The sequence below is a fragment of the Macaca nemestrina genome, chromosome 2, assembly GCF_043159975.1.
Source record: "Macaca nemestrina isolate mMacNem1 chromosome 2, mMacNem.hap1, whole genome shotgun sequence".
Lineage (NCBI taxonomy): Eukaryota > Metazoa > Chordata > Mammalia > Primates > Cercopithecidae > Macaca > Macaca nemestrina.
In genome coordinates, this window is record NC_092126.1 from 79,832,503 (window position 1) to 79,857,449 (window position 24,947).

Sequence of the window (24,947 nt, forward strand, 5' to 3'; positions counted from 1 at the left end):
TAAACCATTATTAGATGACCCTTATGGTGTAGCAGATCAAGTTGATCAATCTCTGGGACCTCAGTTACACACCTGGGTTGAGTTAATGTCCATTTTAGGCATTCTCTTCTCAGAGGAAGAGAGAGGGATGATCCGTAGGGCTGCCATGGCAATTTGGGAGCGTGAACACCCTCTGGGTCAAGATGTTCCTACCACAGATCAAAAGTTCCCTGGCCAAGGCCCCCAGTGGGACAATAATAACCCAGCTCACCGGGAAAATATAAAAGACCTAAGGGAGATGATAATAAAGGGAATTAGGGAATCAGTACCCTGAACCCACAACCTCTCTAAAGCACTTGATATACAACAGGAAAAAGATGAGGGGCCTCTGAAATTTCTAGACAGATTGAAGGACCAAATGAGACAATATTCAGGCCTAAACTTAGAAGACCGCCTTGGACAAGGAATGTTAAAACTCCACTCTGTCACTAAGAGTTGGCCAGATATTTCAAAGAAGTTACAAAAATTAGAAAATTGGGAAGACCAACCTCTTAGTGGTCTTCGAATTAGACCACTTAATGGTCTAATCCCGAATTAGAAAAGGAGAGACAAGCCTTTCCCTCATGACCTCTGAGAGGAATAGGGGGCTCAGGAGCTCTGTCTCTTTTACTTCAAGTCCCACCAGGAGTCCTTGATAAATTTGGAAGTTGGACCCCATCATGAGCTTATCACCTTTCTAGTCAATTCAGGGGTCGCTCCCTCCTTGGTATCCCTCCATCTGACATTGCCTGCTCTTCAGAAGACCTTTTAGTCTCTGGGATAAGGGAGGAACCATTTAAAGAAAAAGTCTTAGAAAGTACAGAAGTTAAATTCTAAGATTGATTGACTCATATCCAATTTTTATTGATCCCTGAGGCAGGAACTAACTTCTTAGAAAGAGACTTAATGTTGAAGTTAGGCATAGTCTTACAAGTTAGCCCAAAAGGTTTCCCTGCCTCATTAAATTTACTCACCACCACAGATGAAAAATGTATTTATTCAATGTGAAGGAAACCAAGGAAAACTTCAGATTCCCACAATCCACGTCAAGCTAAAAACCCCCGAGGAAGTGGTGAAGAGGAAGCAATTCTCTATCCCTTTAGAAGGACAGATAGGATTAAAGCTCATAATTGAAAGTCTCGTGAAAGATGGGCTTCTTGAGCCTTGTATGTCTCCTTATAATACCCCAATACTGCCCATCAAGAAATCAGATGGGTCATACCAGTTAGTACAAAATCTTAGAGCTATCAACCAAATAGTCCAAACTATTCTCCCCATTGTCCCTAACCCTTACAGTATTCTCAGTAAAATTCCATGTCATCATCAATGGTTTACTGTAACAGACTCAAAGGGTGCTTTTTGGGCATGTCCCCTAGCTGAAGACAGCTGAGGCACATTCGCTTTTAAGTGGGAAGACACCCAGTCAGGGTAAAAACAACAGTATTGGTGGACAGTTTTGTCCCAAGGGTTCTCAGACTCACCCAACCTCTTTAGTCAGATTTTAGAACAAGTGCTAGAAAAGGTTTCTGTTCCAAAGCACATTTGCATGCTCCAGTATGTTGATGATATCCTCCTATCAAGAGAGGATGTAGAAAAACTAACCAGTTTTTCCATACATATCCTTGATCATCTACATTCCGAGGGGTTATGAGTCTCAAAGAAAAAGCTTCAGTATGTAGAACCTGAGGTCAAATATTTAGGCCATTTAATAAGTGCAGGCAAGTGAAGAATAGAGCCAGAGCAAGATGAAGGCATTGTGTATTTACCCTTGCCTCAAACTAAGCATGAGCTCATAAAATTTCTAGGATTAGTTGGATACTGCCGCTTTTGGATTGACTCATATGCCTTACACAGTAAGCTGCTATACCAGAAGCCTACTCAAGAAAAACCTATTTCCTGTGGACTTCTTAGGAAGTCAACCAAATTGAGGAATTAAAAGAAAGACTTATGACTACCCTAGTTTTAACTTCGCCTTATCTAGAAAAGTCCTTTCACCTTTTCGTCAATGTAAATAATGGAGTGGCTGTAGGAGTGCTTACCCAAGAGCACGGTTGCCGCCGGCAGCCTGTAGCCTTCTTATCAAAGGTTTTAGACCCAGTCACTTGTGGATGGCCTCAATGCATCCAATCTGTTGCTGCTACAGCAATATTAGTTAAAGAAAGCAGAAAGTTAACTTTTGGGGGAAAGTTGACTGCAAGTACACCCCAAGAAGTTAGAGCAATACTAACTAAAGAAGCCGGGAGATGGCTTACCACTCCAGAATCCTGAAATATGAAACCACTTTGCTAGAAAAAGGTGATTTAACATTAACTGCTGATAATTCACTCAACCCAGCAGGTTTCTTAACAGGAGATCCAAATCTAAACAGGGAGCACATATGTCTCAATTTAATTGACTACCAAACAAAGGTTAGACCAGACCTAGGGGATACCACCTTCAAAATAGGATGACACTTATTCATAGATGGTTCCTCCTGAGTGATTGAGGGAAAAAGACACAATGGGTATTCAGCAATTGATGGAGAAACTCTTGAAGAAACAGAGTTAGGCAAATTGCCTAATAACTGCTCTGCCCAAACTTGTGAGTTGTTTGCACTCATCCAAGCTTTAAAGTGATTGCAGGAAGGAACCATCTATATTGATTCTAAATATGCCTTTGGGATGGCCCACACATTTGGAAAAATTTGGACTAAACAAGGTCTTATTAATAGAAAAAGCCAAGACCTTGTTCACAAGGAGTTAATCACCCAAGTATCAGATAACCTTCAGTTGCCCAAAGAAGTAGCTATTGTTCATGTTCCCGGACAACAGAAAAACCTTTCTTTTGAAAGCTAGGGAAACAACTTAGCAGATCAGATAGCCAAGCAGACTGCCTTTTCATCTGGAACACCTGTCTTTCACTTAACCCCTTGTCTTCCCCTACTGCAGTCCCTGTCTTCTCAGCCATGGAGAAAGAAAAATTAATAAAAATAGGGGCCAAAGAAAACTCAGAAGGAAAATGGGTATTACCAGACCAAAGGGAAATGCTATCCAAACCCCTCCTGAGAGAAATCCTGTCTCACTTCCATCAAAAGACCCATTGGGGACCCAAAGCCATGTGTGACACAGTTCGCAGAGTTCACGGATGTATAGGAATTTATACCTTGGACAAACAAGTCACGGAGAGTTGCTTAATATGTAAAAAAAAAAAAAAAAAAACAACAAACAAGTTATAAAGAAATCTCCCTTGGTAGGGAGGAATCCAGGGCTAAGACCATTCCAAAGAATTCAGAGTGACTACACTGAAATGCCCCTAATAGCTCATCTAAAGTATTTGTTATTAATAGTAGATCACCTCGCTCACTGGGTTGAAGCTATTCCCTTTTCAAATGCAATGGCCAATAATGTAGTAAAAGCACTAAATGAAAATATAGTGCATAGATTCGGACTAACAGAGAACATTGACTCAGACAATGGAACCCATTTCACAGCACACGTCATTAAAAAGTTGTCCCAAGACCTAGACATTAAATGGGAATATCATACACCTGGGCATCCATCTTCATCATGGAGAGTAGAAAGGATGAATTAAACTTTAAAAAAATCACTTAACCAAATTAGTTGTAGAGACTCAGTTACCATGGACCAAATGTCTTCCTATTGTCCTGTTAAGAATCCAAACTACACCTCAAAAGGATATAGGCCTTTCTCCTTATGAAATGCTCTATGGACTGCCCTATGTACACTCCACTACCTGTATCCCTACATTTGAGACAAAAGATCAATTCCTCAGTAATTGCATATTTGGTCTCTCCTTTACCTTCTCTTCTCTTAAAGCCAAAGGTCTCATGGTACAGACGCCACCCCTAGAGTTTCTGGTCCATTAGCACCAGCCCAGGGATCACATCCTCCTCAAAAGCTGGAAAGAAGGAAACCTTGAGCTGGCCTGGGAGGGACCCTACCTAGTGCTCCTGACCATTGAAACTGCAGTCCAGACAGCAGAGAAAGGATGGACCCATTACACTCAAGTCAAGAAAGCACCGTCACCCCCCGAAGTCATGTGCCATTATTCCAGGGGAAAACCCCCTCAAACTAAAGTTAAGAAAAATTTAACTATCTTCCACCTATTTTATTACTCTTTCTTCTTTTCTCCTTCCAATGCTGACCACCTTGTCATTAATGTAGCTAAATCAAACACACCCCAAGTTATTACGTTTGATGCTTGTCTAGTCATACCCTGTAGAGATCTCCAAAGTCAGAGGCAACTCTCAGCCTCAGAAAAGTATGTCCGCCCCTTTAAAGTGAAAAGCTCCCCCTATCAAGACTCTTGTTCCTTAACAAATATAGAAAAACAAGTCTGTCATAGCTGGAATGATGTCCTGTTGATAACCGAATATCAAGGCTGGACCTCATCAGCGGGTGGTTGTATGGTGAATGTATGGTTTATCCTTAAAACCATACATTCATTTCACTAAGGAGAGCACCTCCCCTAATTGCCAGTATAACCAATGTAATCCCATATAAATTTCTATTCTCATTCCCACATCTACTGATCCTAAACCTACTTTAAGTCGCTTCTATGGCACAGGAGCCAACTTGGCTGCACAGAGCTCAGAGAGTCCTTTGAAATGCGTTTTATTAATCCTTCATTCTCTTCACCCCCTTCCTTCTCTTCTCCTTCTGAGCTTTCTTCTAATCAGACTGCCATCTCTTCTGTACCTAATGATAATACTAAAGTAGATATTGTAGCAGAAGATGATGTAGGCAAACTTCAGCAATTGAAACAGGATATCAAGATGTAAATGCCTGGTTGGAATGGATCAAATATTCTGTCTCACATTAAATAAAAGCAATTGTTATGCTTGTGCACTCGGCCGGCCAGAGGCCCAGATCATCCCCTTTCCACTTGGATGGTTTCCCAGTTGACTGGGCATGGGCTGCATGGTAGCTCTCTTCCAAGATTCTATGGCTTGGGGCAACAAATCATGGCAACCTCTCTCTCTGCTATATCCCAAAATCCAACACCCTGTGGGTCAGCCCCCGAGGGCCATTCAGCTTCTGTCTTCTGATGTCAATTTCACCTCGTGTCTCTCATAACAGAGGGATAATTTAGTGTTCCTTGGAAGCTTAGTGGGATGCAGTGATCTTAAGCCTTTCCAGGAGCTTACTCTTCAGTCTCCCCTTAGTCATCCTCAAGCAGATGTATGGAGGTGTTGTGGTGGCCCCTTACTGGCCACTCTGTCAGGTAACTGGAGCAGTACTTGCGCTTTTGTCCAATTGGCTATCCCTTTCACCCTGGCATTTCATCAACCAGGAAAAAAAAAACACAAAGCCATAAAATAAGAGAAGCCCCTTATGGGTCTTTTGACTCTGAAGTTTATTTAGATGCAATTGGAGTCCCACGGGGGGTACCTGATAGGTTCAAAGCCCGAGATCAAATAGCTGCAGGATTTGAATCATTATTTCCATGGGTAACTATTAATAAAAATGTAGATTGGATTAATTATATCTACTATAACCAGCAACGATTTATTAATTACACTAGAGATGCTGTCAAAGGAATAGTTGAGCAATTAGGACCTACTAGCCAAATGGTTTGGGAAAATAGAATGGCCCTAGACATGATGTTAGCTGAAAAAGGTGGAGTTTGTATTATGATCAAAACTCAATATTGCACCTTTATCCCAAACAATACTGCCTCTGACAGAAGCATAAGAAAGGCCTTACAGAGACTGACTGCTTTGTCCAATGAACTAGCTAAAAATTCTGGAATTGATAGCCTTCTTTCAGGATGGCTAGAAAGATGGTTTGGTAAATGGAAAGGAGTCATGGCCCCAATCTTCATTTCTCTTGCAGTCATGATAGGTGTGCTTATTCTTGTTGGGTGTTGCATCATACCATGCATCCGTGGGCTGGTACAAAGGCTTATAAAGACAACACTCACTAAAACCTCCCTTCATGTTCCTCCACCCTATTCAGATAAGCCTTTCCTTTTAGAAGACCAAGTTGAACAGCAAAGCCACGACATGTTAAAAAGGTTTGAAGAGAAGGGATTATAAAAATTTTAAAGGGAGGAATTGTAAGAGACAAGAATCTTTCTGAGTTTCTCTTCAAAAGGTTTAGCCTGTTAACTTCCTTACCCTTTGTTCTCCAACTCAACTTTCTTGTTTTTCCTTGCCAACAGTTACTGTAAACAGCCTACCTCCTTCCCATGAGTTCTAATCAATAACTCACATCTGTTCCCTTGGTTACCTGTACCCATTGTTTCCTTGAAACCGCATATCTCACATGCTCCATCGCTGTACCTCACGTCCGCCTCCCATCCATATTTAGAAAAATATTTACAGGCCGGGCGCGGTGGCTCAAGCCTGTAATCCCAGCACTTTGGGAGGCCGAGACGGGCGGATCACGAGGTCAGGAGATCGAGACCATCCTGGCTAACACGGTGAAACCCCGTCTCTACTAAAAAAAATACAAAAAACTAGCCGGGCGAGGCGGCGAGCGGCTGTAGTCCCAGCTACTCGGGAGGCTGAGGCAGGAGAATGGCATAAACCCGGGAGGCGGAGCTTGCAGTGAGCCGAGATTGCGCCACTGCACTCCAGCCTGGGTGACAGAGCGAGACTCCGTCTCAAAAAAAAAAAAAAAAAAAAAAAAAAGAAAAATATTTACAAGTAGCCAATCAGATCAGCTCAGATTGTGTGGTCTGACCCCAGCCCATGGGGGAAGAACACAGAAATAGGGATCGTGTTAGGGATATAAAAACCCCCTGGTATCCTTTGTTTGTTGTGCACTTGTGATCTTGATTGATAGGAGTGGCACCCTTTTGCAAAAGTAAATTGCCTTGCTGAGGAAACTAAATTTATATTCAAGTGCTGTTTCTTTTGCGGCGTCAGAAATTCATTTATAACAAGTTCAACTTAATATTTTTGTGGTGGAAAAACATTTATCTGAAATGTATGATTAATTTTAATTTTATTTTTACTTTTCCTTTTATTAAGTTGGTTAAATGTATACTTAAAATATATTATGGAGTGCATAGACCTATTTTTGTAAAATTTTTATCATGTTCCTTCAATCTGTTCATTCTACTAAGTTTATATTCTTATATGTATACTTATATAAACAGTGATGTTTGAAATGATTCTCACTAAATGTTAATAATGGTTATTTTAAGAGTAGTTAGAATTTGTGGTGAGTTTTTATTTCTTTTTTTTGTATTTTTGTATTGCTTTAATTTTTTCAAAACAAAGATGTATAATTTATAGAGAAATAGCAGTCATTATTCTAAGATCAATAAAGGAGGAGACCACTAACAGGAGAACAAGGGAAAAGCAAGTATGGAATATATGGGACCAAATAATTTTCTAGCCTGTCTCTTGGATCTGCAGCTGGCTTCTTTCAAACTGTGTGAGTGCCTTTATGATGCAAATACAAGATTAATTCCCCTGATGTTTTGCTACTGAGCCAGAACTTTACATGTTCAAGAATATGGTCACTAAATTGCTAGACTATGTCCACTGAAGTTGGAAATAAAATGCACAGGTATAATTTTTCAAGATATGGTTTGTCAACTAGCAGCACTGGCATCACCTGGGTACCTGTTAGATATACAGAATCTCACCTTACCTGATATACTCAATCAGAATTTACATTGTAACAAGATCCCCTGAAAGATCTGTATAAACATTTAAGTTTGAAAAGCACTGCTTTAAAAGCTCTAAAGGCTCAGTTTTCCAATAAGGATGTTGAACAGTGGCTTACATAAAGCTATAGAGATTAATCCTATAGTGGGTTTGCAGAAAAGAGAAAAAAAGATTTTTTTCTGCGCACATGAAATTATTCATTCCACAATTTAGCTGTGTTTTATAGGCTATGGGGACCATCTTTGGTGTGGCTGGGCATCTACACATTTTTAAACATATTCAGAGTGATGTCAGGGGATTTCCAGGAAAACAGACACAATGGTTGATGGTTAAAGAAGAAAAGGGAAAGCTTTCTTGTTTGCTGGCTTGTTTTGTTAGTGCAAGACATGAAGAATCAGGCTGAGGGTAGAGTTAATTAGCATTATCGAAAGTGAAAAAAATAGCATTACCTGCAAGAGTTGTCAGCACTTGTAATTCTTTTTCCAAACTGTCTAAGGTACATTGATCAGTAGTGTCATATAAGGAAAGCTCATTCTGGTCAGTAATATCAATATATTCAATTTCTGAAATTTCAGAAGCAGCTCTAGACAATGATTGCGCAGCTGCACTTCTTGATCGACAAGGAGAGGATGAAAGGCAGCTGGAGCTTTCTTTAACAGAGTTGGAAAGTGGAAAATTTGATGTTGAAGGTCTCTGTGATTTCCAATCTAAAATTAAAAGTAAAAAGATTTTAAATCAACTTTTAAAAATTTGAATGAGTAGTTAAAGATACAAGTTACCAGGTCCCTGCACACAGAGAAGTTAAGTTCATGTAACAGAGTTTATGCAAAATTAACTTTGACTATCACCCTTTCTAGCTAACCACATTTTCTTAATCTCAAATTACTTTTCCAATGTCATAAAGAACACTTCTGTGTATTTTTTTCCTAATTTTCCTACATTCAGAGAAAAACAAACTAATTTTAATATTCACAAAGGAAAATATCTATAAACTAAGTCAACTTCATAAAGAAACAACACACAATTTTATAATGTGTTCCAAAGCCAAGCACCACGACATGTGTCTTAAATTCCAGGACAATACCACACTATACCTTGCAAGAAAAAAACCCTTAGAAAAAGCATGGTGCCACTTCCTAGTGAACCAATTTTACTTGATGATCTGTAATTTATTCTTACATTTAAAAATATGGCAACAAAACAGACTAATTTACAAAATCTACATGAATATTTGGAAAAACACAGGCTTTAAAGAAATTGAGATCACATCTCTAATTTTCCGAAGGATGAGCTCACTCTCTTCTGGAAAAGTTCCAGAAGCACCCATCTCTGTCAGGTTATTACATTGTTCCACTAGGACAGTCACTACTTTGTCTTGATCTATTTTGAAAGTCAACTTAGCTGGTTTCTTCAGCATGTTTGCTTCTTTCACAGTAGGAAAAAAAAAAAATCTCTTCAAATCTTACACTAACACAACATAACTAATTTCTAATTTGGTACTTCTCACAAAATATTACTTAATAAGGCCAAGAGAGTTTTCAAGGTACATATTTAAAAATTTGTAGGGCAGGTAAATGCTTTAATGTAATAAATTATTGTTCTGATTTAGGTAAATATGTTTATAGTAAACATAATTATATTATAAGATAACTTTGCACTCCCTTAACACAAACTGGCTTTGTAAAACTATTAGGTGAGTTAATGTGCAATTGTCATTATCATAAAAACTCTAATTTGATGGAACCTATGCCATAGAACATTGTTTTCATTCTAGCGACTCAATGAAAAATATAAAATTCAAAAAAGTGACTACAGGCGGTCATCATGTATTAAGTATTTAATGACCACTGAGTTGATGTTGTTGTTGTTGTTGTTGTTGTTGTTGTTGTTTGGTTGAGACGCAGTCTTGCTCTGTCACTAGTGCAGTGGCGCGATCTCGGCTCACTGCAAACTTTGCCTCCCAGGTTCAAGCAATTCTCCTGCCTCAGCCTCCCAAGCTGGGATTACAAGCACGTGCCACCACACCCAACTAATTTTTGTATTTTTTGTAAAGACAGGGTTTCACTATGTTAGCCAGGATGGTCTTGATCTCCAGACCTCATGATCTGCCTGCCTCGGCCTACCAAAGTGGAGTTTGTCTTTTTTTAACTCAAAAAAAAATCTACTTCGAATGTGTCTAATACTTCAGAAGACTCTGAATACAGTATGTAATTATTTAAGCAATTAAAATTGACCAAGGTAAGTTTCAAAGGGTACCAACTTTAATGAAAATTTCAGAAATCAATTTTTAAAATAGTTTTTATTGAAATAAAATTATGAATAAGTTAAAATAAGACTGATCCTTTGTGTCTATTTGTGCTCAGAGAAAAATAACAGGCTAAAATATGCCTAAGTGTTAAAAACATATATATATATATAATTATCCCTGGGAGTTATTTTTTAAATTTTTATGACTATAAGTTAGAAATGATTTCCTCTTTTATCTATAATATGTAAAGAACCATATTTATAGCAATCAAGAACCAAACTCTCCACGTCTACATAAGGAAGCAATAGTAGGGGCGCTAACAGTAGCCGCACAAGTCAGTGAGTGTAACAATAATTCACAATATAAACCAAAAGTTCTACTCTATGGGGTAAACCACATTTTAGTATCTGTACAATGGTATGTCTCAGTCAAGGTAAAATTTAAAGGAATTTACAACTCTTACTTTAAAAAAAACAAACCAAAAGAAAATGCTATGAGTAAGGACTGGACTTCTGCCAATTCACAGAAATGAAGAAAGAAATATTTAATATAATGTAGATGCCCTTCAGAAAATCTAGAAGAGTACAAACACTGACAAGAACATTTGATTGTCACAGTATTTAAAGGTAATTGATCCCCATTGAGAAAAAGGACACAAAGGACAGGTCAGACTTATGCTTAGCACACAGCAAAGAAACAGACCATCTTTCTTACTGGAAATATGCTCAAACTGTAATTTAAAGTAATTAAAAGACAGAAAGAGATAGAAGAGGCCCCAATTTGATTACTGATTCTGTTATTGCTCTTTTAAGTCAATATAATGACTTAATATCTAATGCTTAATATATAAGGGTATAATGTTGCTGTTAACTTTAAGATATAAGACAACATTAATACTGGCACTAATTAAAAATGCCATGATTGAGGGGATCATTCCATAATTTTAAAAAAATCTCAGTTTGTAGATTAAAAGCATAAGAAGTTACTTCTGGAGTAACGTGCACCATCACTGTCAATGCAATCGTAAGAAATTATTGATTAGCACTGATCAGTTATATTCTAAATGTAACAAAATTAAATTTCCTTGGTGTTAACTAAAGAATATATGCTCTATGATTACTAATAAACTAAGCCAACTATTGGGAAGACAAAATTCAATAGTGCCTTCAATTATATGAATGGGTACAGTATTACTGGTAAGGATATAAAAAATAGGAGTAATTCACTGAATACTATTTAATATGATGATAACCATTATTGCTATTCTAAATACAAAGTTAAAATTAAATAAAATGTAACTATAGCAACATGATTTTAGGTAGTGTTTTCATAACAAATAATATTCTTATCAAAAGACCCAGTATTTTGATCTTAAATAAAGTTTGCAAAACACTATTGTCTATTGACATTCTTATTCCATTATATCAACTGCTGAGAATTTATACATAAAAAGAATTCTTAGAAAATACATTTCTCAAAACATATAGAAATTTGATTTCACAGCACGGTTAAGTGGAAAGAATACTAAACCAGGTAGCTAAGAATGCTATTGTGTTATCCTATAGAATTAGAAATCAGCTTATGACCTGTGAAATACAAAATTCAGGAACTGGATAGTACAATATCTTAAATTTATTCCAACTCTGAGAATTTGTGAATTAATACTCAATCAAATTCAATTATAAAATTATTTATCACCTCCTAAAACTGCCAGGCACTGTGTCAGGATTGGGGTATTCAAAAGTGAGTAAGACATTGCCTCTACCCTCAAGTTGCGCTCCAAACTAACACACAGTTCTACTAGCCTACTCTGCTCATTGGAAAGCACTTACTGAGCACTTACAATAGGCCAGGCCCTGTTCTATTACTGAAGATACACCAACAAACAGGACAGGCTAGTTCTTGATTTCTTTCCAACCAAGGGTAAGAGAGAGCAGGAATAAAGCTAATAAGATGATGTTAAATAGTGATAGCTTTTACAAGAAAGATAAAAGAAGGTAAATGTGATAGAGGGACTCAAAAGAGCAGCACTAGATAGGGTGGTGTCAGAAGGCCTCTCTATGGAGGTAGCATCTGGACTGAGGCTGAATAATGGAAAAGAACCAATCATATGAAGAGTGAGAGAATGGACAGGGAAATTTCAGAGCATCCTGGATAAGAGACAAGATCTAATTCTAAGGCTAAGAATTGAGTAAGAGAGTAGCTTAAGAACAGAAAGAAAGCAAATGTGGCTACAGTGTAGGAGAAGATGCAGTTAGGAGACATGGGTAGCCAACCAAGGTGTTGCTGTGTGATACATGGTAAGGCATACTTTTTTCTACTTTCTATAGGAATCCATGGAATGCTTTAGGCAATAGAATGGCATGATACAATATATGGTTTATATTTATGGAAAGTATGATTCACTTCCTATAAGCTATAAATATTAATATATAAGCTATAAATATCAATACTGTTATGAGTATAAACAACTCAACTCACTGACTATAAATAGTAGAATATAATGGAAATGAATTATAGCAACATAGTTTTGGGAGAAGTAAAAGTGAAAATAGGAGACAAATGAGAGATTACAGACAAATGACTTGGGCTAATCTTGAATAGTGAAGGTAAAAGTGGTTAGAATTGGGGTCGATTTTAGAGCTGAAATCAGCAGAATCTAAAGATAAATAGGATGCACTGAGTGAGAGGCAAGATGACTCCCAGATTTCAGACTTAATCAATGTTTGGATAGAGTTGCCATTTCCAGAGGCAGGAAGATGGGGTGGGGGAGGATTAAGTTGTGGCAGGGATGGGAAGAATGAATGAACTTGCTGCTAAACACACATAGCTATGATGTCTTTACATTCACGGGTTTTTAATTTTTGTGGAAATGGGAATTCCATTATATGCTGGCATACAAGATTTCTGTAATTTGTGACAGAGCCAGGCAATTTTTAGTTTAGTTTAGGCCACTATCCCTGTTTAGAAAGCCATTTCCTAACTTCTCTGACTGGTAAATATTGTAACTTTAAAGACTTAACTGAATGTTACCTAGTCTCTAATATCTTGCCAATCTACATTTTTCAATAGCAAGGTCATTATTTTATCATCCCTATTTCTAAAAAATACCCCGCTTATATATCTAACTATTATAGCTAATAGGACATATTATCATTAATTACCTATTAATGTCCAAAAGTAAATTACTCATAGCTCTTTTTATAAAACTTATATGTGATATAGTTTATATATTCACACACACATTTTACATATATCAGAAAATTTATAACAGTTTTCTCAAAATAAGGTATTCAGACTGTCTATATTAGTATAAAAAGGAGTTGTTGTTGTTCAAGAAATAAATGCAATTTCCTAGGCATTATCTCAGCCTTAATTAATCAGAGTCCCTAAGAGTCAGATCCAGAAATCTGCATTACAAGAGGTTTCCCAGGTGATTACACTCATACTGACTTTTGAGAAACTTTATACCGGACTCTAAGCTCTTGAGCAATAGAGATAAGAGTTTGTTTTGTATAACCAGTGTCTGGCAGTAGTGCTTCAACAACATTTTTTTTTGAGATGAAGTCTTGCTCTGTCTCCCAGGCTGGAGTGCAGTGGCATGATCTTGGCTTGCTGCAAGCTCCGCCTCCCAGGTTCAAGCAATTCTCCCGCCTCAGCCTCCTGAGTAGCTGGGACCACAGGCACCCGCCATCACGTCCAGCTAATTTTTTGTATTTTTTAGTAGAAATGGGGTTTCACTGTGTTAGCCAGGATGGTCTCGATCTCCTGACCTCATAATCCACCTGCTTCAGCCTCTCAAAGTGCAGGGATTACAGGTGTGAGCCACCATGCCCAGCCAACAAATGTTTTTTATAGCAAATTATTGATTTTGACTGATCTGTCCAAACTGATACTTAAAAGCATTTGACTACTGATTTGTAGATTTGTCTTTGTAATAAATTTCTCATAGCATGTATATGAATTTGTTTTCATCAATATACAGTGACTTATAACAGTTTGTTCTGATTGCCTCAGAGGGAAGCAACCCGAATTTTTGAAGTTGACATAGACTTTGATGTAAAAATAGGCATCTAATTATAGAGCCAAAAAACCCCATAAATACATTGTTTTCTCCCTAAAAAGTTTTATATCTGACAGATTCTCAACATAAATGCATATGGAAAGGATCTAAGCTAGCCAGAGAGGTTTAATCATAGATTTTAGGGCAAGAGAGACATAATAAATCTTATAGGGAGAGACGAATCATATGCAATTAAATTTCTGCCTTGAAGATAGCCTTTAAACCAACGCAAATAGCCCACTTTCTCAAGTATTCCTCCTAAACTGTGAGCTTAATAAGATCAGGGAATATTACTTATGTATCTCTTTTATCCTCAGGGCCAAGCCAAGTGCTAATATCCTCAATATATATACTGAATTACCTGAATTCATTAGTTATATACTACAACTTTCTACTTTGGCATAAAGCAAACCCATTATAGCTGGTATAATGGGATAACAGTAATGTTCTAATAATACTAGTGATTTTAATGATGTCATATACTCTGTATAAACTCATTAGGAAAGTATTAAAATAGACATTCAGTATGTCAAAAGAATTATTCTATGGAAAATCTTATAATTACTTTGTTTAGAGAATAGAGTTAATGAACTGAAATGAAGATTCCAGGGTCAGTACATACAGAATTATATTTAGAACTAAGCTTTCTGAATCCCGGCAATAAGCATCTTAAGCTAAGTCAATCATTTCACATATGGTTCTGTCTGATCATAATATAGGTAAAGAGTAGGCAAAATCTGGTATAAACATACTGCTTCCTGAGTGAGTAATGAAACTGAGTACGTATTTCATAAGGATTGTTCAAAATATGCCATACTCTTAACTACACTTTGCAAATGTTATTTCCTAATACATTGCTATAGAAAATAAGATGATAATTCATGCCTTTGGAAAAATGAGTACACTTATTTTTGTGCTTTGGTTTTGGAAGAAAAGTCGAGGACATTTAGTTAAAATGAATGATTTTAAATTACAGAACTTCAAAAACTAAATTTCAGGTGCCTACTAAACTGCTAATAAAGCTAACTACTAAAGAAAGTAAGCTGCCAACATGGCACCGCTGCCTTTGAGTCAATGTTACCCATCTTTTGCTGTTTTCTACTTGATGATGGACTCTGAGCACCCTGCAGAACACCCAAGACAATTGCATTATCAGCATGTTCACTTAAGCTATGGTCTGGAATCCATTCTCTGTCTTCTGAAATTGAAAAATAATAAGATAATATAAAGTTTAAAAAGAAGAAAATCAATTTTATTAGTTTTGTATTTATGTCTTACTGGACAATATTTAACTGAATAAAGAATATTTATAACAGTGATATATATTATGAAATACAAAATCTTATCACAAAATAAAAATCATTAAATTAAAATATTTTAATTTTAAAAATTTAAAAAGTATAGACTGGGTGTGGTGGCTTACGCCCGTGATCCCAGCACTTTGGGAGGCCGAAGCGGGTGGATCACCTGAGGTCAGGAGTTTCAGAGCAGCCTGGACAACATGGTGAAACCTTGTCTCTACTAAAGATACAAAAATTAACCAGGCATGGTGGTGTGTGCCTGTAGTCCCAGCTACTTGGGAGGCTGAGGCAGGAGAATCACTTGAACCCAGCAGGCGGAGGATGCAGTGAGCCGAGATCATGCCATTGAACTCCAGACTGGGCAACAAGAGAGTGAAACTCCATCTCAAAAAAAAAAAAAAAAAAAAATTAAAAAAGTATATAACAATGCAACATAAAGTATTATTGTTTCTACATGAATAAACACATTTGAATACATAAGATGCCTAAGAATATAGATGTCACCAAGATCTAGCTTTCAAAATGAAAACCAAAAAATCATGAAGAGAAGGTAGTCAAATAGGAATAGCTCCAGTCTGTAGCTCCCAGTGATATTGACACAGAAGGCGAGTTTTCTGCATTTCCAACTGAGGTACCTCTCACTGGGACTGGTTTATCTCCTTGGGTCTGGTTGGACAGTGGGTGCAGCCCAAGGAGGGCAAGCTGAAACAGGGTGTGGTGTCACCTCATCTGGGAAGGCAAGGGGTTGGGGAACTCCCTCTCCTAGTCAAGGGAAGAAATTAGGGACTGTACTGTGCACTCTGGCTCTGATACTGCACTTTTCCCATGGTCATCGCAACTCTCAGACCAGGAGATCCCTTCCAGTGTCTATGCCACTAGGGACCTGGGTTCCCAGAACAAAACTGGGCGGCCACTTGAGCAGACACCAACTTAGCCACAGGAGTTTATTTCTCATACCCCAGTGACACCTGGAACACCAGCGAGACAGAACCATTCACTCCTCTGGAAAGGGGGCTGAAGCCAGGGAGCCAAGTGGTCTGGCTCATCAGATCCTACCCCCATGGAGCCCAGCAAGCTAAGATCCACTGGCTAGAAAGTCTCATGGCCAGCACAGCAGTCTGAGCATGACCTGGGATGTTCGAGCGTGGTGAGGGGAGAGGTGTCTGCCATTGCTGAGGCTTGAGTAGGCGATTTTACCCTCACAGTGTAAACAAAGCCACTGGGAAGTTCCAACTGGGTGGAGCCCATGGCAGCTCAGCAAGGCCACTATGGCCAGATTGCCTTCTCAAGTTTCCCTCTCTGAAAAAAAAGGCAGCAGCCCCAGTCAGAGACTTATAGATAAAAACCTCCATCTCCCTGGGATAGAGCACCTGGGGGGAGGGGCGGTTGTAGGCACAGCTTCAGCAGACTTAAACATCCCTGCCTGGCAGCTCTGAAGAGAGCAGCAGATCTCCCAGCATAGTGTTTGAGCTCTGATAAGAGACAGACTGCTCCTCAACTGTATCCTGACTGGGAGACAACTCCCAGTAGAGGATGACAGACATCTCTTACAGGAGAGCTCTGGCTGGCATCTGGTGGGTGCCCCTCTGGGATGAAGCTTCCAGAGAAAGGAACAGGCAGCAATCTTTGCTGTTCTGCAGCCTCCACTGGTGATACCCAGGCAAACAGGGTCTGGAGTGGACCTCCAGCAAACTCCAACAGACCTGCAGCAGAGGGGCTGAACTGTTAGAAGGAAAACTAACAAACAGAAAGGAATAGTATCAACATCAACAAAAACAACATCCACTCAGAGACCCCATCTGAGGGTCACCGACTTCAAAGACCAAAGGTAGATAAATCCACGAAGATGGGGAGAAACAAGTGCAAAAGGGCTGAAAATTCCAAAACCTGAATGTCTCCTCTCCTCCAAACGATCACAACGCCTCACCACCAAGGGAACAAAACTGGATGGAGAATGAGTTTGATTAATTAACAGATGTAGGTTTCAGAAAGTGGGTAATAACAAACTCCTCCCAGCTAAAGGAGCATGTTCTAACCCAATGCAAGGAAGCTAAGAACTCTGAAAAAAAAGTTAGTCGAATTGTTAGACTAACTAAATAGAGAAGAACATAAATAACCTGCTGGAGCTGAAAAATACAGCACAAGAACTTCATGAAGCATACACAGTAGCCGAATAGATCAAGTGGAAGAAAGGATATCAGAGGTTAAAGATCAACTCAATGAAATAAAGCGAGAAGACAAGGTTAGAGAAAAGAGTGAAAATAAATGAACAAAGCCTCCAAGAAATATGGGACTATGTGAAAAGACCAAATCTACATTTGATTGGTGTACCTGAAAGTGACGGGGAGAATAGAACCGAGTTGAGAAACGCTCTTCAGGATATTATCCAGGAGAACTTCCCCAACCTAACAAGACAGGACAACATTCAAATTCAGCAAATACAGAGAACACCACAAAGATATTCCTCGAAAAGAGCAACCCCATGACACATAATCATCAGATTCACCAAGGTTTAAATGAAGGAAACAATGTTAAGGGCAGCCAGAGAGAAAGGTTGGGTTACCCACAAAGGGAGGCCCATCAGACTAATTGCAGATCTCTTGGCAGAAACCCTACAACCCAGAAGAGAGTGGGGATCAATATTCAACACTCTTAAAGAAAAGAATTTTCAACCCAGAATTTCACATCCAGCCAAACTAAGCTTCATAAGCAAAAGAGAAATAAAACAATTTACAGACAAGCAAATGCTGAGAGATTTGCCACCAGGCCCGCCTTACAAGAGCTTCTGAGGGAAGCACTAAACATGGAAAGAAACAAACAGTACCAGCCACTGCAAAAACCTACCAAATTGTAAAGACCTTTAATGCTATGAAGAAACTGCATCAACGAATGGGCAAAATAAACAGCTGGCATAATAACAGCAGAATCAAATTCACACATAACAATATTAACCTTAAATGTAAATGGGCTAAATGCTCCAATTAAAAGACAGACTTACAAACTGGATAAAGAGTCAAGACCCATCAGTGTGTTATATTCAGGAACTCTATTTCATGTGCAAAGACACACATAGGATCAAAATAAAAGAATGGAGGAAATTTTACCAACCAAATGGAAAGCAGAAAATAAGCAGCGGTTGCAATCCTAGTCTCTGATAAAACAGACTTTAAACCAACAAAGATCAAAAGAGACAAAGAACACCATTACATAATGGTAAAGGGATCAATGCAACAAGAAGAGCTAACTATCCTAAATATATATGCACCCAATACAAGCGCACCCAGATTCATAAAGCAAGTTCATGGAGACTACAAAGAGATGCAGACTGCTACACAGTAATAGTGGGAGATTTTAATACCCCACTGTCAATTTTAGACAGATCAACGAGACAGAAAATTAACAAGGATATTCAGGACTTGAACTCAGCTCTGAACCAAGTGGACCTAATAGACATCTACAGAACTCTCCACCCCAAATCAACAGGATATACATTATTCTTAACACCACATCACACTTATTCTAAAATTGACCACATAATTGGAAATAAAACACTCCTCAGCAAATGCAAAATAATGAAAAGCATAACAAACAGTCTCTCAGACCATAGTGCAATCAAGTTAGAACTCGGTATTAAGAAATTCACTCAAGACTACACAACTACATGAAAACTGAACAACCTGATCCTGAATAACTACTGGGTAAATAACAAAATGAAGGCAGAAATGAAGATGTTCTTTGAAACCAATGAGAACAAAGACACAATGTACCAGAATCTCTGGGACACATTTAAAGCAGTGTGTAGAGGGAAATATATAGCACCAAATGCCCACAAGAGAAAACTAGAAAGATCTAAAATGGACACGCTAACATCACAATTAAAAGAACTAGAAAAGCAAGAGCAAACAAATTCAAAAGCTAGCAGAAGACAAGAAATAACTAAGATCAGAGCAGAACTGAAGGAGATAGAGACATGAAAAACCCTTCAAAAAAACAATGAATCTGGGAGCTGTTTATTTGAAAAGATCAACAAAGTAGATAGACTACTAGCCAGACTAATAAAGAAAAAAGAGAGAAAGATCATATAGATGCAATAAAAAATGATAAAGGGGATATCACCACCGATCCCACAGAAATACAAACTGCCATCAGAGAATACTATAAACACCTCTATGCAAATAAACTAGAAAATCTAGAAGAAATGGATAAATTCCTGGACACATACACCCTCCCAAGATTAAACCAGGAAGAAGTTGAATCCCTGAATAGACCAAAAACAAGTTCTGAAATTGAGGCAGCAATTAATAGCCTACCAACTGAAAAAAGTCCAGGACCAGATGTATTTACAGCAGAATTCTACCAGAGGTACAAAGAGGAGCTGGTACCATTCCTTCTGAAATGATTCCAAAAAATAGAAAAAGAGAGACTTCTCCCTGATCTATTTTTATGAGGCCAGCATCATCCTGATACCAGAACCTGACAGAGACACAACAAAAAAATAAAATTTCAGGCCAATATCCCTGAAGAACATCTATGTGAAAATCCTCAATAAAATACTGGCATACCAATCCAGCAGCACATCAAAAAGTTTATCCATCACAATCAACTCGGCTTCATCCCTGGGATGCAAGGCTGGTTCAACATATGCAAATCAATAAATGTAATCCATCACATAAAGAGAACCAATGACAAAAACCATATGATTATCTCGATAGATGCAGAAAAGGCCTTCAACAAAATTCAACAGCAATTCATGCTAAAAACTCTCAATAAAACTTGATATTGATGGAACATATCTCAAAATAATAAGAGATATTTATGACAAACCCACAGCCAATATCATACAGAATGGGCAATACCTGGAAGCATTCCCTTTGAAAATTGGCACAAGACAAGGATGCCCTCCTCACCACTCTTATTCAACACAGTGTTGGAAGTTCTGGCCAGGGCGATCAGGCAAGAGAAAGAAATAAAGAGTATTCAGTTAGGAAAAGAGGAAGTCAAATTGTCTCTGTTTGCAGATGACATGATTATATATTTTGAAAACCCCATTGTCTCAGCCCAAACCTCCTTAAGCTGATGAGCAACTTCAGCAAAGTCTCAGGATACAAAATCATTGTGCAAAAATCACAAGCTTTCCTATACACCCCTAACAGACAAACAGAGAGCCAAATAATGAGTGAACTCTCATTCACAATTACTACAAAGAGAATAAAATACCTAGGAATACAATTTACAAGGGATGTGAAGAACCTCTTCAAGGAGAACTACAAACCACTGCTCAAGGAAGCAAGAGAGGACACAAACAAATGGAAAAACATCATGCTCATGGATAGGAAGAATCAATATCATGAAAATGGCCATACTGCTGAAAGTAATTTTTATTTTCAATCCTGTCCCCATCAAGCTACCATTGACTTCTTCACAGAATTGGAAAAAAAACTACTTTAAATATCATATGGAACCAAAAAAGAGCCTACATGGCCAAGACAATCCTAAGCAAAAAGAACAAAGCTGGAGGCATCACACTACCTCACTTCAAACTATAATACAAGGCCACAGTAACCCAAAACAGCATTGTACTGGTACCAAAACAGATACATAGACCAATGGAATAGAACAGAGGCCTCAGAAATTATACCATACATCTACAACCATCTGATTTTGACAAACCTGGCAAAAACAAGTAAAAGAAAAGAGTTCCCTATTTAACAAATGGTGTTGGGAAAACTGGCTAGCAATAGGCATAAAATTGAAACTGGATTCCTTCCTTACACCTTATACAAAAATTAACTCAAGATGGATTAAAGACTTAAATGTAAGAGCAAAAGCCGTAAAAACCCTAGAAGAAAACCTGGCAATACCATTCAGGACTTAGGTATGGGAAAAGGCTTCATGACTAAAACACCAAAACCAATGACAACAAAAGACAAAATAGACAAATGGGATCTAATTAAGCTAAAGAGCTTCTGCACAGCAAAGAAGGTATCATCAGAGTGAACAAGCAACCTACAGAATGGGAGAAAATTTTTGCCATCCATCCATTGGACAAATGGCTAATATTCAGAATCTAAAAGGAACTTAAACAAATTTACAAGAAATAAACAAACAACCCCATCAAAAAGTGGGCAAAGGATATGAACAGACATTTCTCAAAAGAAGACATTTATGCAGCCAACAAACAAACAAACAAACAAAAAGTTTATCATCACCGGTCATTAGAGAAATACCAATCAAAACCACAGTGAGATACCATCTTACACCAGTTAGAATGGTGATCATTAAAAATTCAGGAAACAGATGTTGGAGAGGATGTGGAGAAATAGGAGTTCTTTTACACTGTTGGTGGGAGTGTAAATTAGTTCAACTATTGTGGAGAACAGTGTGGTAATTCCTCAAGGATCTAGAACTAGAAATACCATTTGACCCAGCAATTCCATTACTGGGTATATACCCAAAGGATTATAAATCATTCTATTATAAAGACACATACATACATATGTTTGTTGCAGCACTGTTCACAATAGCAGACTTGGAACCAACCCAAATGCCCATCAATGATAGACTGGATAAAGAAAATGTGGTACATATACACCATGGAATACTATGCAGCCATAAAAAAGGATGAGTTCATGTCCTTTGCAGAGACGTGGATGACACTGGAAACCATCATTCTCAGCAAATATCACAAGAACAGAAAACCAAACACCACATGTTCTCACTCATAAGTGGGATTGAACAATGAGAACACACGGACACATCACACTGGGGCCTGTCAGGGTGTGGTGGGATAAGGGAGGGATAGCATTAGGAGAAATACCTAATATAGTGATGGGTTGATGGGTGCAGCAAACCACCATGGCACATGTATACCTATGTAACAAACCTGCATGTTCTGCACACGTACCCCAGAACTTAAAGTAAAATTTAAAAAAAAAAAAACATGAAGAAACAAAAAATTGGAATATATATAACTAGTAAGGAGATTAAATCTGTAAGAAAAAATTTGCCAATAAATAAAAGTCCTGGACCTAATTGCATCACTGGTGAGTTCTATCACACATTTGAAGAAATAACGCCAGTCCTCAAACTTTTCCAAAAGATTGAAGAGGAGGGACACCAACTCAAACTGTGAGTCTACACCTACACTGATACTAATGCCAAACAAAGACACTACAAGTAAAAAAAACATCAGAACAATATCATTTATAATCAGTGATGTAAAAATCTTCAAAGTACTAACAAACCAAATTCAGCAGCATATTAAAAAGGGTTATACATCATGATCAAATAACATTTATTTCTGAAATGTAAGGATGGTTCAGCATATGAAAATCCATCAATGTAATATACCACATTTATAGAGTGAAAGAAAAAAAAAACACATAATCATCCTAATTTATGCAGAAAAAGCATTTGACAAAATCCAACACACTTTTATGATAAGAACACCTAACAAACTAGGAATAAAAGGGAAATACCTCTACCTAATGAAAGTAATATGTTAATAAACCACAGCAAACATGAAACTCAATGATGGAAAAAAAGAACAATTCCTAAGATCTAGAGCAAGGCAAGGATGATTGCTTTTGCTACTTCTATTCAATATAAGTAGCCAGAACAGATAAGAAAAAGAAATAAAAGACATTTGAATTAGAAAGAGGAAGTAAAATTATCTTTGTTCATAGATGATGTGATCTTATATGTAGAAGACACTAAAGATTACACAAAAGTATGTTAAAATAAACGAAATCAGCAAAGTAGTAGATACAAAGTCAATAGGCAAATACCAATTGTATTTCTATATGCTAACAATAAACAATCTGAAAAGGAAATTAAAGGAACAATTCCATTCACAATAGCATCAAAAAGAAACAAACTTAGAAATCAACATAACCAAGGAGGTGAAAGACTTATGCAATGAAAACTATAAAACATTGTTGAAAGAAACTAAAGAAGACACACATAAAGGGAAACATATCTTATGTTCATGAACTGGAGGAGTCAATAGTGCTAAGGTGCCAATGTTACCCAAAGTGATCTACATATTCAATATAATCCCTATCAAAAACTCAATGACGTTTTTCATAGAAATTAAAAAAAAATCATAAAATTCACATGCAATCAACAGGGACCCTGAATAGCCAAAACAATATTAAAAACAAGAGCAAAGCTGGAAGACTCCCACTTGCTGATTTCAAAACTTATTACAAAGATACTGTAATCAAAACAGTGTGATACTGGTACAAAGACAGACATATAGACCAATGAAATGCGGTAAACAACCCAGAAATATATCCTCACACATATGATCAAATTACAATTATTTGAAAAAAGTTATACTTATGGTATAAAACATATTTTGAAATATGTACATATTGTGGAATTGCTAAATCAAGTTAGTTAACATATATCTCAACTCACCAATAATTTTTTTGTGTGTGAGAAAACTTAAAATCTACTCTCTTAGCCAAATAATTTTTGACAAGGGTGCCTAGACCATTCAATGGGGGAAAGAAAGGTCTTTTCAACAAATGGTGCTGGAAAACTTGATGTCCATATGCAAAATAATGAATCTGGACTTTTAATACCATGTACAAAAATAAACTCAAATCGATCAAAGACCTAAATATAAAACCTGAAACTACAAATACCTTAGAAGTATAGACCCATGACATTGGCTTTGGAAATGAATTATTAAATATGACATTGAAGGAACAGGCAAGAGCACCCACAAAAATAGACAAATTGGACTTTATAAAAATTGGAAAAAATTACATCAAAAGACACTATCAACAGAGTGAAAAGGCAATCCACAGAATGGGAGGAAATAGTTACAAATAATATATCTTATGAAGAAGTAGTATCCAGAATATAATAAGGAACTCCTATAACTCAACAATGAAAAAACAAATAACCCAATTAAAATATGAGCTAAGTAACTGAATAGACTTTTCTCCAAAGAGTATATACAAATGACTTAATAAGCACATGAAAAGATACTCAACACTACTAATCATGAGGAAAATGCAAATCTAAGCTACAATATTATACCACCTCAGACCCATGAGGATGACTACTCTCCCCTGCCCCTGCCAAAAAAAGAAAAGAACAAGTATTGTCAAGAATGAGTAACAATCGGAACTTTTGTGCACTATTGGCAGTAATGTAAAACACCAACCAGATGGTGGCACATACTACTTACACGCCTTGCAGAACTCTGAGCCAAATAAACTTCTTTTATTTATAAATTATCTAGCCTTGGTTATTCCTTTATAGCAACACTAAAATGTCTAAAATAACCACACTTCTAAATGCTAAAAATAATCTTTCCTAGTTTCATTATAAGTCATAGTTTCTCACATTCTGATAGTAACCTTAAATGTAAATATATAGCAACTAATACAAGGTCAATAATTTTAGGCAAGAAGAAAATGATTTTATCCATTGAACAGAACTGCCCAGTGTTTCCTAAGATGAGAACAGACTGTTTTAGAAAAATGAGCTAGAACTTTACCTGCAAGTGTAATCCTAGTACTGGAACTGTTGCATTCTAAATGATGAGAAGGAAGTAAGTTGAGTCTTTCATTTGTATCAAAAATAAAGAATCTCTCAAGTCCTTGATATTGTTTTGTTACAGGCTTCCTTCTGCAGGCTATTTCTTGTAACAACTAAGAAACAAAATATTCAACATTATAA

The 24,947-nt window shown here is 37.3% G+C and overlaps 1 protein-coding gene across 8 annotated transcripts in view; it reads right to left on the bottom strand.

Moving 5' to 3' along the window:
- The window catches only part of LOC105466210 (zinc finger B-box domain containing), a 141,380-nt gene that overhangs the window by 29,294 nt on the left and 87,139 nt on the right, over window positions 1–24,947 (bottom strand). For 7 of the 8 annotated variants that reach the window (XM_071091200.1, XM_011715247.2, XM_011715241.2 and 4 more), the window contains 3 exons: window positions 24,766–24,919; window positions 15,032–15,148; window positions 8,089–8,346 (listed from right to left, as the gene is read on the bottom strand). In XM_071091200.1, coding sequence (XP_070947301.1) covers window positions 8,089–8,346; window positions 15,032–15,148; window positions 24,766–24,919 — 529 coding nt within the window. The remainder of the gene's footprint in view (window positions 1–8,088; window positions 8,347–15,031; window positions 15,149–24,765; window positions 24,920–24,947) is intronic. The other variant, XM_011715253.2, reaches the window with a different exon arrangement.